Source organism: Rutilus rutilus (genome assembly GCF_951802725.1).
Source record: "Rutilus rutilus genome assembly, chromosome: 5".
NCBI lineage: Eukaryota > Metazoa > Chordata > Actinopteri > Cypriniformes > Leuciscidae > Rutilus > Rutilus rutilus.
In genome coordinates this window covers 28,817,650-28,833,856 of record NC_140213.1, presented here as the reverse complement: position 1 = coordinate 28,833,856, position 16,207 = coordinate 28,817,650, and the positions used below count along the sequence as shown (strand labels likewise).

At 37.5% G+C, this 16,207-nt stretch overlaps 1 protein-coding gene across 2 annotated transcripts in view; it reads left to right on the top strand.

Annotated features, from left to right (window-relative positions):
- Positions 1 to 16,207, top strand: part of fchsd2 (FCH and double SH3 domains 2) — a 102,190-nt gene that overhangs the window by 61,033 nt on the left and 24,950 nt on the right. For both annotated transcript variants that reach the window (XM_084409496.1, XM_084409495.1), the window contains exons 5-8: positions 2,184 to 2,328; positions 2,426 to 2,559; positions 5,965 to 6,019; positions 7,604 to 7,732. In XM_084409496.1, coding sequence (XP_084265622.1) covers positions 2,184 to 2,328; positions 2,426 to 2,559; positions 5,965 to 6,019; positions 7,604 to 7,732 — 463 coding nt within the window. The remainder of the gene's footprint in view (positions 1 to 2,183; positions 2,329 to 2,425; positions 2,560 to 5,964; positions 6,020 to 7,603; positions 7,733 to 16,207) is intronic.

The window sequence follows — 16,207 nt, the reverse complement described above, 5'->3', positions numbered from 1 at the left end:
CAGCCTAGGCTCTGAAATCTGCACACAAAAACAATTGGTTTCACCAACCACTGAAAACCAAAACAAACAGTGTTCCAACCAATCACTGACAGGGGGAGGGTGTTGTGAGGTTTTGAGCCAGCTTCTTCTTCAGCTCCGACTTCGCGTGCAGCCGTGCACGAGCTCAAAACCTCACAACCCCCTCCCCCTGTTGGTGATTGGTTGGAACACTATTTATTTTGGTTTTGAGTGGTTGGTGAAACCAATTGTTTTTGTGTGCAGATTTCAGAGCCTAGGCTGCCTACAGAGACGCGTTTTTTTGACAGCATGCTTATGGGGCGGGCAGCTAGCGGATCATTAGGAAAGATTAGATGAATGTGATAAAAAAAATTTGGGCCTGAAATCACTGATACAACCTTTAATAGAATACAATTCTTACTTGAATGCTGCTGTTAAATGCTCTAGGGCCTCATTTATAACCATTGCGTACGCACAAAGCAGGCCCTGAAAGAGGCGTTTTCGCAATAATGCACACTTCTGACGCATAAGTTGTGATTTAGAAAAAAAAACTTGACGGGAAAATTTGCTCACCTGCACGCAAACTCATGCGTGCGAACCCATGACTCATGACCCATGCGTGCGAACATTCTGGAGACGGAGCAGTTTGGTGACACCAATGGTGAGCTGAGGGACTGACTGCAGATGAAGGAAAACCACTTTAAATCCTAAGTCCTAATCATAAATACAGTGCATGTTCACAATACTAGTTTAAATAAATAAAAGAATGATTTGAACTATGTTTTACATCTGATATACACATTTAGATTAAATATGCCATTCAAATTACATGAAATAATTTCCGAGAAGTTACAGTATTTTTTATATTCTAATAAATAGAAATATTTGTTGTTGATGGGACGCTTTTGAACACTTATCCTGTGGAATGCTGTGCTTTAATGTTTTAACTACAGCGAGGATTGCTTAGGGCATTATAATAACAGAACTACGAAAATATTTTCGGTCAAATAATGATCAATAATGCACAATAAGGCCTATCTGTTTCCATTAAAAATATAAAGCAATTAAAAATACTATTTTGCCCATGGAAAAGATTGAGAGAAACTTTTTCTGAAATATATTTTATACTATTTGATTTATTTATTCAAAATCCAGGCAAGGATAGGCTACTATGATTTTTAGCAATTTAATGTGACGGCACATTCGTATCTCATATTTTCCTAATGTCTTGTACTGTTAAACATGGAAACATGCAAAAGATATGCAGATGAGGATTTTCATAGTAAAACTAGGCGTTATAAACTCCATATATGCTTATTTTGGGGAGGAGACGCATGTGCACGCAATCTTCCGCTGACTGGGATTTATAAAGGGAATTTTGCGAATTTGCGCAGGTTCTGGCGTACACACGCTTTTGTAAGTCAGATTTTTTGCCGTACAACATTTTTGGCTTTCCGGTGCACGACACGTACACTTTTAGTAAGGATCCTACGCACAGTTTTATAAATGAAAACCCCTGGTGAGGAGATAAACATGGCGGACTGTGTACAGCCAAGTCATTTCACTCTGCGGCCATCTTTGAAACGCCTCTCGGGCATCCAAGTGCAGCTCCTATCTTTTTGAATGGGGAAACATTAAATTCTCCAAAGCTGTTTCTCCAAGCTTATGATTAAATTTTATATTTGAAATCACCAATCAAATCTGACAACAACGGTCTAAAAAATTTTTACATTTACATTGGAGCACGTTTCTGAATGACTCATTTTGAGACACTGTTTCAGATTTATGGGGAAAATAACTTTTACCACAATAGGGTGGTCGTGTACACACACTACATATACACATATTTATGTTCAAAAACAATATTTTGCATAATAGGTCCCCTTTTAATTAAAAGGCTCCCACACTACAGTGACTATGTGCTCATAAGAAGATAACCAATGTATCCACTCTGGTACTTTTTAAATGTATGCAAAGATTTCCCTTATTTAATACAGACCTCTGTGATTTAATGCAACTTGTAGGTTACTCTTTATTTGCCATGATTATATTCATTGATCATGACTGACCATGCGTAAACTCCCATGTGCAACTGTTCAAATATTGGTCTGTTGCTTCTGTTTGCATGAGAGTATTGATCCATAAATAGTGTTTACAATTAGTAAGCATGTTTTGTCTTACTGTAGGAATGTGTATGGAGTGTGGAGAGCTTATCTTGAAGGCACCGTGCAGGTGACCCAGTCTCGCCTCAACGTCTGCGAGAACTACAAGAACGAGATTACGGACCCCGCCAAAACCGTACGCCTCTACAAAGAACAGCAGCTGAAAAAGGTACCAACCTCGGCCCTCGGTCCTTCGGCCTGATCCGTCGTGTGCTGTAATTCTCTAACATCATTTCTCTCTGCTCTCCCGCGGTGGCCGCCCACAGTGCATTGAGCAGCTGGGTCGGATCCAGGCGGAGCTCCAGGATTCAGTGAAGGATCTGGCCAAGTCCAAAAAGAAATACTTTGAGTTGGAGCAGATGGCCCAGGCTGTGCGGGAAAAGGCTGACATTGAGTCCAAGTAAGCACGTCTGGTATTGCAGGTGCAAACGGTCCCAGAGGTGTCCGGAACAGAAACACACACTTCACATGTGCTTGTTAATTAATTGAGTCCCATTAATTAAAGAATAACCACTAGGAGTGGACAATATTCTGGTTGAAACAATATACTGGTTGAAATTTGTATACATTTTATGCAATTTTGCAAAATGCTGCATGGAAAATTTGTACATGCATGATAAACCTTTACTTTAGACATTAAGATAATAGGACTTTATTTTTTATTAGAGCTTAAAGGGACAGTACACCCAAAAATGAAAACTGTCATCAATTGCTCACTCATGTCGTTCCAAACCCCTTTTTAGTTCATCTTCGAAACACAAATGGAGATCTGAGAGCTTTCTGTCCCTCCGTTGAAAGTCCATTCACCCAAAAATGTGACACTTCAGAACGTTCATAAAGATATCGTAAAAAAATCTATATGAATCAAGCAGTTTAATCCACAGCGAACATAAACAGAAGCTCAAAAGTGCGTAACAAGCGAGAATGAACCTAATTGGTTCTCATGCTTCAGCTTCCGTCACTAAATGTTTATATGTGAATATAAGCTTAAATTCAATCTGTTCATCATATAAAGTGATTGTGGATCTTCAGAAGACGTGGATTAAACTGCTCTGTTCAAATGGATTTATTTTACAATCTCTTTATGAATGTTTTGAACCATCAGAGTTTTGGGTGATTGAACAAAATTTCTGATTTCTTTAAAAATATCTTCATTTGTGTTCCGAGGTTGAATAAAAGTCTTATGGTTTTTGAATGACATGAGGGTGAGTAGTTGATGACAGAATTAAAAATTTTGGGTGAACTAACCCTTTAAATAATCATTTATGGATTTAGCAGACACTTTTCTAAAATGACTTTCATTACATTCAATGTACGCTTTATCACATGCTTTCCTTTCCTAGCAAATTGCCATTGCTAGTGCCGTGCTCTACTGTTTGAGCGACAGGGAATGCTGTATCCATAAAACTGTGCATATCTTGGAATTGGAATTAAAAAATTTATTGCGCTGAGCAGTTTTCCGCCTTTATAGAAGATGTTCAGCTCAGAATCACAAACTTAAAATGTCCTCAGCATTAAAGATGTGTCGCTGAGTTGATATGCCTTCATTAAATATGTATTTCTTTGGCTGATACTTAAGCCCCCAGTAGGGAATACCCCACTCTGTTCAAAGCAATTTATTAGCCCGATACAGAATTTGTTAAACACACTCAACCATCTCTCTTCATCTTCAAGGGCCATTTGTACCCACACTACAATTGCCATTTCAAAGCCTCTGCCAAGACCGGATTAGACAGAGAGGCGAAAGACGAGTCCAGTGGCATGGCGTTGTGAGCTCCTCGCTCAGTTCTTCTATTGATTTTGGCTATCGATGTTGCCCTGCTTGTTTAGCATGGCTGGCAGTAAAGCTGAATTAGAATCAGTTCTTGTTCTCAGCAGCAGAAGGAAGATGGGAGTGAATCTGTCGGTTTCCTTAATTTTCATGCAGACTTAATGAATCAAAGTGTATCAGATTCCAGAGCAACTCTGATTTCTAATGAAAGGGCTCTGTGATGAGGAAGTTATCTTTGAATCCAGACATAAACGCAGAAAATTAGATGTTTAGAATTTCTTCAAACAACTTTTAATGACTTTTCATAGATGGATAGTGTAATTTTGCCTGTCCTTTTTTATTTTTTCGACTCTTGAATTTAAACATAGTTGGTTATAAAAACCTTCAGTTTTAGTTTAAAGGAAATGGTTCACCCAAAAACGAATCTTCTGTCATCATAATGTTATTCCAAACCCATGTGACTTTTTCGTGGAAGGCAAAAGTAGTAGTTTTAAAGCATGTCATCGGGCCTGTTTACACCTGGTCACTTCATGAGTTTTCTCTGATCGGATAGCTATCGGATCACGAAAAGACCAGGTGTAAATGCCCTCCAAAACGCTTTCTAGACTGATTTAAATCTGATCACTCAAAACCACTTCAGGAAGTGGTTTCAGACACGTTCCAAAAGAAACTGGACAAGTGAAAACGCATCTGGTTGTTGAAGCCACATATGTAAATTTGACTACTCCCAAAATGGTAATAAAAAAACATTTACCATGCAAAATATGCTGATAAATAAATAAATAAAATGAAGCTCATATCTGTTGCTTTGGTTGACCTGAATTTACATATAGCGCTGGAATTGAAGATCGGATTCACATTTGTTTTGTGGAGACACATTTACATGGCCAACTGTAAAGTACAGTTTCAACAAATCAGATGGCTGTCCTATCAGTAAAAAAATGCATGAAGTGATCAGGTGTAAACAGGCCCTTAGATGCTCTTTTCTATAACGTGACCAAAAAACACCATAGTCCATACAATGGTATGTGCTGTATTCGTAATCTTCTGAAGTCATGCAATTGCTTTGTTTGAGGAACAGCCTCAAATATAATTTATTTTCTGAAAGTCTCATTTGTGCCTCCAAATTTTCAAGCTTGGCACATTAGGATGCCAAGTCCTGCAGTTTGACGTCAGTGCCACTAAATGGCTTTGTTTTTAAATCTGAATATGCAGAAGCATGAATGAGAGCTACAGTGGAGGGCAGCATTTTTACTATTATTTATAGTATTTATTAATATTTTGAATTAGCTTTTATTTATATATTTTTAGTTTTCATTTTAATTTTAGTTTTAGTCATTTTGATATGTGCTTTTGTTGTTTATATTAGTTATATTATATATATTGACTAATTTAGTTATATTTAATTTTTAGTTTTAGTCATTTTATTATATATTTTAGCTTTTTAAGTTTTCCATCTAATATTTTATTTCAGTTAGCAATATAATAGTTTTAGTTTTTAAATTTTAGTTAGCTATAACAACACTGGTGGAGGGGAGGATTTTCATCTCATATCAAATTATATTTAGGTCTGTTTCTCATGCAGAGCTGTCATATGACTTCAGAAGATATTGAATATAGTGCACATTCACAACTTTATTGATGTCATTTTTCCGTTATGGAGCTGTCATTGTATAGTTGAGAGCAGTGCGGACATTGTTCAAAATATCTCCTGTTGTGTTCTTCAGAAAAAAAGTCAAACATGTTTGGAATGACATGAGAGTGAATAAGTGATTATTTTTGGGGTCAACTGTACCTTTAAGATAAGAAGTTATCTCAGTGATGGTATAACCAGATTGTTGCCAGTTTTATAAAGCCTCTTCCTTCCTTTCACAGGTTGCTGGAGTGATCTACTCTAGTTTGATTTATAATGTCTGTTTCTTCCTCTGCACGTATCTGGGAAGGTTTTGATCCGGGCTTTCATTTATCCTGCTTGTTCCTTCCTCTGGGTCTGATATGTCTGTGATTTATAATACCTGCTCTGTGTTTTCTCAGGTCAAAGCTGGGCCTGTTCCAATCCAGGATAAGTTTACAGAAGGCCAGTGTAAAGGTAAACACCCCTGTCTGTCCCTTTTTTTTCCTTTTTTTAAAAAAAAACATTTAGCTTCCGATCTAAAACCTGGTCTGCTCTTTAGTGTGACAGGCCATGTGTGTTTGGGTCTTCTGTCAGACACATTATGACTGGGTTGGAGTGTTATTAAAGGATTTATGAAAACAAAAATTATTATTTTTTTCATATTTTACTCAGCTGAATTCTTTACTTTCTTCTGAGAAAAAAAAAGGTTCTGAGCTTTTCCATACAATAGGTAGTAGACACTGATGAGCCAAAACATTATGACCACTCGCAGGTGAAGCAACACATGTTGATCAATTGCTAACAATGTCACATATCCAGTTCTAATTGTTATGGCCAACTGACAGGGTCAGAGTATCTCTGAAATGGCAAGGCTTGTGGGTTGTTCCTGGTCAGCAGGTGTGGGAACCTACGGACAATGATCCAGAGGAGCGACAAACCACAAAATTGAGACACAGGTTTGGGCATCCAAAGCTTATTGATGCACAAGGGCAACGAAGGCTATTCAGAGGACAGAGGCTGGTCCGAACTGTATTGTGGCACAAGTCACTGAAATTTTGATTGATGGTTATGGGAGAAATGTGTAACAACATCACACCCTGCTGCATAAGGTGCTGTGGAGACGCAGACTGGTCAGGGTGCCCATGATGACCCATGATCACAGTCGAAAGCACCTACAATGGGAACACAAGCATCAGAACTAGAACTTGGAGCAGTAGAAGAAGGTCATCTGGTCCAATGAGTCCCATTTGTCTTACATCATGTGGACAGCCATGTATATCGGCATCGTTTATGGGGAAGTGATGGCACCTGGATGCACTGTGGGACGAGGACAGCTGGCGGCTCTTGTGTGATCATCCTCTGTGCGATGTTTTACTTGGACTGTCTTATCATATGGATGTCAGTTTGACACTTGCCACCTACCTAAATTTCGCTGTTAACTAGGAACACCCCTTCATGACAAATGTCACTCTCTGATGGCAGTGGCCTCTTTCAGCAGGATAATGCATACTGCCACACATTTTTCAGGAATGATTTAAGGAATATGATGGAGTGTTCAAGGTGTTCCCCTGGCCTACAGATTCCCCAGATATCAATCTGATTGAGCATCTGTGGGATGTGCTGGACCAATTCCAATCCATGATGTCTCCACCTCGCAACTTACAGGACTGGAATGATCTGCTGCTAACGTCTTGGTGCCAGAAACCACAGGACACCTTCAGAGGGTCTTGTAGAGTCCATGTCTCGGCAGGTCGGCGCTGTTTGGGTGGCACGCGAATGAACAGAGATATTAGGCAGGTGGTCATAATATTTTGGCTCATTGGTGTACACTTTCCAAAAAAGAACAAAAATTCACCATAAAAGTAATCCATACAACTCAAGCACTTTAAAGTCTTATAGCTGTAAGTGAAAAAAAACAAAAAAACATTTGCATTTAACTGATGGTGGTTCAGGTCAAATGATACAGTGTTGGAATGACATGTCATGAACTCTCTCTTTAAATGGATGTTCCAGAATCTTGCACTTCTTGAAGTTTTGGACCTTGTGTGTGTGTTACAGTTGAAAGCAAAGAGAAGCGATTGTAACTCCAAAGCAACCCATGCGAGGAACGAATATCTTCTCACACTGGCGGCGGCTAACGCACACCACGACCGCTACTACCAGACCGACCTGGTCAACTGCATCAAGGTGAGCACAGCAAAGAAGTGTTATTTTAGTATTATTTATATGCTATTATAGTATTTATTATTATGTTTAATGGTTTTATTTTTGCATTTTCAGTTCTAATTTTATTAAATTTTTTTAGCATTTTGTTGTGATTTTGTCATTTATTAGTTGTTTCTATTTTGCTTTTTTTCTCAGTTTTAGTCATTTTAGTACTTGAACTTAAGTTTGTTTCATTTTTTTAAATGTAAGTTTTTCATCTAATATTTCTATTTTATTTTATTAAAGTAACTGTTTATTAAAGCACATAATGAATTCTTCAGTAAAAAGGAAATTTGCTTTGATTAAATCATGAACATGTGGTTGTGCATTATTGGGTGGAGTTTGCTCCATGTCAACAGTGCGTAACTTAATTTGTCTAAATATTAGAGTTTTGATTTTCATGATTTCAGTGTTGTTGGTGGAGTATTGCACGTCTTGAACCGTTTTACACGAGTCATGTCTGTTGGCATGAATCTAGTACAGTGGCGCAGACAGTGATGTAATCTATGTGCAGATCAAACTATGTACTTCCTGTGTAGATTTCCTCACAGGAAAAAGCTCCCTCACAGAGAGAAATATCTGCATGCTTTCTTTCCTTGCCCAGTATTGCTCATTTATAACTGGACAAGAGCCATCTAGTCTTATGTCACTAAGTATTTTTGCATACATCCACATTTTTAAAAGTTGTAAAAACGATATTACCACCATTCGGGTGACGTAATCAGTCTGTTTATGTTTTATAATATCTCCTCAGGTATTTATAATAAGCTAATTTGTGGAAGTTATCAGCCTTGTGTTGTGCATGTAAACACACTCACTGACTGGAGACAGTATTGTTGTTTCTCTCTTGTGCAGATGTTAAATGCATGTAATGCGTGATTACGCAATTGAATGTTTTGTGTTTGTGGTCCAGCATATCTGGTTGTGTGTGTAATAGACAGAAGTTGGCTAGAACATCGAAGCACGTCTGGTATGTGTTCTGTTCTGCTTCATGCTCTCAGGGTCACAGCACAGCGCCTCTACGCTCATGGGACTTTAGCACAGCTTAGAGAACAAGAATGGTACTTTTTTTGTTCTATTCGAACTTAAAGTCAACATGAAATTGCATTTGCAACCCATTTTATTTCCAAATGATAACTGTATAGTCTAGTCACAAACAATACTAGTGACTATCCTGAGCTGCAACGTCAAAGACATCAGATGGAGAATATACATATTCACCCTTTATTTAAATAATATTATAAAAAATGTGTTAAAGATTTTGTAATCATATTACATAGTTTTTCTTGGAGTCTTCAATTGTTTTATTTGTGATAATGCAATGAAACCTGCCAAAATGTGCGGACGTAATTTTTGGCCAGGCTGTCATACAAAGAAATTATGAACACATGCAAAAACAAGAGAGAATCAACAAAATATTAATAGCTGGTTATGTTGTAGTCAATGTATTAGTGTTGTAGTCAAGACCACCTAAATTGAGACCAAGTCAAGACCAGACCATATTCGTGAAAACAGCTCTCTTGCTCTTGTGATACTGCTTAATTATATCATAATTATGCTATAATACAAAAAGCAAGATCTCATAAAAGTATCATATCTTGAATTTTGTTGGCATGTGTATTCATTTTGGTTAAAAAAAATTGACACAATCCCATGTTTTGTTCTTTTATAAAAAAGTTATTGATTGCATTTGAAGCAGGAACTTTTACATCACGTCACATTAATGATGTTAAATAAATCAAACTCTCTATATATATACATGTATATGTATATTCCTTCATATTATATTATTTTGGTCTAAATTTTAATACATTTTAAATATTTAGGATTTGTATACACCGCTACATCAGTGTAGACAGATGGTGTTGTTAAGACTTTTACAAGCAGGTGTTAACAGGGCTGTGCCAACCAGCCAAACCTTGACCCCTTAGTGACATCACCTGAAAAGGAAATGGAGGTGGAGTAGGTTCTTAATTTTGAAGAGATGAAGATTGTTTTCTCTCCCTTTTGGAATAATGTGCACTGATGAATCGTGCACTCAGGAACATGTATTAGGACCGTAAATGGGGACATTTTGATTTCATGTTGACCTTATCAAACCTCATGCACCGCCTGAGCCCGTATGCAAAGATATTTTTATCCAATTATTCAGGGTTTGAAATATGACAAGTGTCCGCTCCTGATCTTGTGCGATCGGGTCAGTGGATGTATGTGCCAGTATAAATCTATGCTTCATCTCCACAGACTGACAGTAGCTCCAGTCATTTCCTTATTTAGTGATGCAAAATCTCTTGAATTCTTCAACATCCTTCTTAATCTTAGACCATTGGGAACAGATATCTTGGAGAATGTGCTTACCAAGATGACCGCCACATCCCCAAAGATACACATCAACCTCTGGGCAAACATTTCTAAATCTGGCATCAGAGTGTATGCTTGTTACATTAGAAATTAGGAGTTTTATGTCAAAAGTTTTAAAGAGAAGTTCGATACTGAATGAATTGTAACTGGAACATTTTTCAGTATCATTGTTTGTGTTCTGTAGTTCAACTATTAGCTTAACTGTTGACTATTTACAGCTGCCAAGCAGCTTGCATTTACATTTATTCATTTAACAGATGCTTTTATCCAAAGCACCATTAGGCAGCAGGTTTATTCGGGGATATATGTTTTTAGTAAGATGTCACCTTTAGAATGGACATTTGTATACATTAACTATCTTTTTAGGGCCCCATCACCAATGGTGTGAGGAACGTCTGATTTGGTCCTTTTATTATGTTTTATGGTTGGTTGGTTTGTTTATTCTTTTATTTGAACCTTTATTTTAGTCCACCTTGTTTGCATTAATCATCTATCTACTTGTACTTTTATCTAAAGCAACTTCACAGGTCACATGTTTGCATGTATCAACCATTTTGTTTATTTCCTCAGAAGTTTTCTACCAGATTGATTTATCTATTGTTTAAATCATTCTCTCTCATTTCTGCTCTTTTGCGCGTGATCAGACCAGACGAGCGTTTACTCTGCATATTTCCACTTGACCACGTCTCGTACTGTACGTCTCTATCAGCTTTGTGCTGTCACTGTGTTCAGAACCGAACTGATAGTCTCCTCCTGTTCTTACCGGAGGACATCATCTGTGTTCCACCCGCTTCATGTTTGACTCCGAGCGATATGAATGCAATCTGAGAGAATCTGGCTTAAATTATTGATGGATGGAGAGTCAGTGCTTCAGGCCCACCCAGCTGCCGAAAGACCGGCTCAATACAGCCCTTCTCATCATTTCCCATTGGCTGAGACATAACCTTGGTTATGGTCAACATACTGTAGCTCTATATCTATATCTTGATTATTAACGAGAGTAGTCTCATCTTTCATATTTCCAGACGTATTCTTTAATATATTGCTGTCAGGGCAGATTTACGGAATGCTAGTCTTCTGTTTTCCCATCTTCTATTTTTTTCTGCATTGTGCTTTTTTTAAGCTCTATAAACAGTATTTGTGGCATGATGTCAGTTACCACAGAAAATAATGTTGACTGGTCCCTTAGGGTTTATTTATTTATTTAAAAAGGAGAAATCACAAGTATAGTAATGCACTTCCAATTAAAGTCTATCATGCAAGAGAAATTTGTTGTTGAAATGTGTCCTTTTTGAGGTCAGAATACTGTTCTTATGTGTTGCTAACACATTCCCTGTGCTTTACAGATACATAATGTCTTTTTGGTGTCCTTGCGCATATTAACTAGATTTGCAAGGTCATTCATTTAATAATTGAGAAGCCTGAAACATTTCTGAGTCTTGACACACACTCACTCACCAGCCACTTTATTTGGTACACCTTGCTAGTACCGGGTTGCCTTAATTCTTAAAAGTGCCTTAATTCTTCGTGGCATAGATTCAACAATGTGCTGGAAATTCCTCTGAGATTTTGGTCCATATTGACATGATAGCATCACGCATTTGCTGCAGATTCATGATGCGACTCTCCCCTTTCTTCAGCACATCCTAAAGGTGCTCTATTGGATTGAGATCTGGTGACTCTGGAGGCCATTTGAGTATAGTCAACTCATTGTCATGTTCAAGAAACCAGTTTGAGATGATTTGAGCTGTTGCATTATCCTGCTGGAAGTAACCATCAGAAGATGAGTACACTGTGGTCATAAAGGGAAGGACATAGTCAGCAACAATACTCAGGTGTGCTGTGGTGTTTAAATGATGCTCAATTGATCCAAAGTGTGCCAAGAAAATATCCCCCTCGCTATTACACCACCAGCAGGCTGAACCGTTGATGCAAGGCTGGATGTATCCATTATTTCATGTTGTTTATTCCAAATTATGACACTACCATCTCAATGTTGCAGCAGAAATCGATACTCATCAGACCAGGCAACAGTTTTCCAGTCTTCTGTTGTCCAATTTTGGTGAGCCCGTGCGAATTGTAGCCTCAGTTTCCTGTTCTTATCTGACAGGAGTGTCACCGGTGTGTTCTTCTGCTGCTGTCCGTCTGATTCAAGGGTGGACGCATTCAGAGATGCTCATCTGCAGAAAGTGTTTGGTTTTTTAGCCATTTTATCAGCTCAAACCTCTCTGGCCATTCGTCTCTCACCTCTGTCATCAACAAAGCATTTTTTGCCCACAAAACTGCCACTCGCTGGATATTTTCTCTTTTTCAGACCATTCTCTGTAAACCCTAGAACCCCAGCAGATCATCAGTTTCTGAAATACTCAGACCAGCCCATCTGGCAACAACAACCATGCAATGTTCAAAAACACTTAAAGTCCCCCTGTGGTGAAAATTAAGTTTTTATGTTGTTTATATGTTTATGTGTTGTTTTTAATTTGCTTTAAGAGAAACCATGTGAAAATTCATAAGTCAATACCTCTCTCTCTTTCGTTATTCCCGCTCATTTGCTGGGTCTGCTTCTCACACACGATTTGGCACAGGTTTTACACAGGTTTCTGTCACAACCCAGCACTGTCCGACGTTGTAAAGAGTAATAACATTGTGCAGCGTTTACCTCAGTAAGTTGCCCGAGTGGATCTCTGAGCTGGTGTGATGGTGGAGTGGAGGCAGGGCTAATTTGCATATCCATGGATCCGTATATACTACACAATGCAAGGGTGTAGAGTTACATTCAAGCTATTTTAAGGCATGAAGAATTTTTTTTCAAAGAACATTTTTTTTAAATGTGTAATTTTGGTGATCAAAGATGAGTTTTAAGAGATACAATATTGATTGCTGGGGGACTTTAAATCACCTTTCTTCCCCATCTGATGCTAAGTTTGAACTTCAGCAGATCGTCTTGACCATGTATACATGCCTAAATGCAATGAGTTGCTGCCATGTGATTGAACAAGTGTACCTAATAAAGTGGCCGGTGAATGTAAATGTATATAGGTGTGTGTGTGTGTGTGTGTATTTATATATAATATATATACATTTCAGTAGGTTTCACTTTTAGTCCTGATTTTGTCTTAAATGTTTAACAGCACAAAATCAGAAGAAAGAGAGAGGGGAAATTCTGCTTTCAAGATTGGTTGTGGGTTTTCCCTGCAGTTTGTCATTGCTGTATTGTTTTGTACTAGTAAATGTGTGAGGAAAGAGGGGAGATATGCGTGTATCTATATTTCAGTAGGTTTCTCTTTTAGTCCTGATTTTGTCTTAAATGTTTAACGGCACAAAATCGGAAGAAAGAGAGAAGGGAAATTCTGGTTTCAAGATTGGTAGTGGGTTTTCCCCGCAGTGTTGTCATCGCTGTATTGTTTTGTACTTGTAAATGTGTGAGGAAAGAGGTGAGATATGCGTGTGTTTCGCATGTATTCTTAGCTCTTATTCCTGTTTTTGCGTGTGAACCAGCCGGCATCTATATATACAAACACATCAGCATTGTGTCACTCTTCTGCTTTGGGTATGTATAGAAAGATGACATTTACTGAACTCTGAGAAAACGTGGCACATATCTATAAACAACACGCCTGCTGAGAGCTTAAAGGAGTAGCACACCCAAAAATGAAAATTCTGTCATCGTTTTCTCGTCTCATCTTTTCCGAACCAGTGGAACACAAAAGGAGACATTTAGGCAGAATGTCTCTTTTGAATGAAAATAGACAGTGTCATATTATGTCATATTATCGTTTTTCATTTATCTCTTGACCAATTACTGACTTGTATCTATCTATGGGTTTAAAACAACGTGAGGGTGATGATAGAATTTCCTTTGAAGTGAACTTAGCATGTAAATCACTATTTACACTCTTTTTGGAAAGAAAACAATAGTACTTTTCAGTAAGGATGCATTAAATTGATCAAAAGTGACAAAGACAGTATAATGTTTCAAGATATTCTATTTTAAAGGGGTTATGTACTGCATTGTTTTATTATTTTATTTTTCCTGGGTTGCACTTATAATGTTAGTATGATTTGTACATCAAAATCGTCATAATTTAGAAATAAATGGCATTTTTCCAACCGTGATTTTTAGCCTCTGTTTGAAGGGGCGTGTCTACTGTGAGACTTCAGTGTAAACGCCCACTGCTGTGATTGGCTGACATATTTGCATAGGAAATAGCTACGTATTACATGTTGAACTCTCTCGAAACTTTGAACATGTTTTTACTATTTCAGCTGTCGAGGTTAACTAATAGTGAAAAGTGTAGATTATAGCATAATTTAGATCTGTGGCATTATATTTAGATTGTGGCATAAAAAGTTGTGGTGATGAGCATTACAGCCGATCACAGACACGTTGCACGCATGAATGCAGTGATCTCGTCATAGTAACTCAATTTCTGCACTCGCATGAATGCTTTCAATATAACTAACAGTGCAAACACGATGTAAATAAGAGTCATTAACTTGATTGTAACGGGAGTTTTGTCGAGAGTCACTGATAAACTTGCGCTGTTTGATTGACAGCTCCAGAGATTGTAAAGGAGCTTTCTTTGACCGCTTTCTATATATAATTTAATCACAGTTTAAATAACAGATTATTTTCATCCTAGTAAGAGAAACAATGCAAAGTTGACCGTTTAGTCACTGTTTTGATTTACTGACACATAAACAGCAATAACCGTACATGAATCATTACATATCAGAAATCACTGGTCACAGATCAGGCATTCAAATTAACACAGTTACCAATTGTCGCATTACTGTTGAGTCCATATCATTTAAGTCTGTTTGCAAAGCCTGTGCCGAAATTGTGACTGATTTACCATAGAATCCACAGTGAAATGTACCGAATACAAATAGATAATGCTTAACTGAGACATTCACATTGTTGAAAATAAATAACCACATTCCTAGCATTAGGATATTTTGGAAGGTAATGTTATTTTTAGTCCCGTGATCCTCTTCTCTCCTCGTCATCTCTATAAAGCGACAGTGGTAACGATGTAGAAGTAGGCGTTGATCTTCTTCTGCAGATGAGTTCTTTCAAATCTCTATGAAGTCATAAATCGGCACATTCCAAAACGAGTCATTATCAGACATTGGTTTCAATAAAATCTTTTACTAACAAGAAAATCTTCAGTTCTTAAACTTATAGGATATTCTTATAGTATGATGACGTCTTATGTCAAAAGCTCAAGTAAAATATGATTTCTCAATTCATGACCCCTTTAAATAAATGCTGTTCTAAATAATCCTGAAAATCATGTGACACTGAAGACTGGAGTAATGATGCTGAAATTTCAGCTTTGACATCACAGGAATAAATTACATTTTAAAATATATTACAGTAGAAAAAAGTTATTTTAAATTCGTAATAATATTTCACTATTTTACTGTTTTTACTGTATGTTAAAACATTAAGAAATTCTCACAAAGACCAAACATTTGAACTTTACTGTGTAGTTTTGAAAATTAAATACATCACTTTATAATTAACGATTAATGATTATTATTGATAATTAATGATGTAATTTAGTTATTTTCTTGACTTTACACATCAAATTATAGACTTACTGTAAAATTGCATAAAAATAACTTTTTGTGAATTTAATAGCCTCTGTTTATAGCCAACAGATGGTTTGTGCTAAATGTGCACCACAGGTTCATACCGAATCTTAGAGTGTGTGTGTGTGTGTGTGTGTGTGTGTGTGTGTGTGTGTGTGTGTGTGTGTGTGTGTGTGTGTGTGTGTGTGTGTGTGTGTGTGTGTGTGTGTGTGTGTGTGTGTGTGTGTGTGTGTGTGTGTGTGTGTGTGTGTGTGTGTGTGTGTGTGTTGAGTGGTTCATTTATTCCCTCTAGGAGGCATTGGGGTGTAAAGTGAAGCATTTATAATGCAGCAGAAGTGTTTGTTCAGCTGATGCTTGTGTTTGCTTTATGTCTTTTCCTGTGTTGTGTGTCTATGTGTGTGTGTTTGTGCGTCCGTCCTGGTGTGCTCTTAACCACGGGCCACGTGAATTATAGTTTTCCACGCATAGAGCCACATTTGGGAATGCGCAGTCATGACA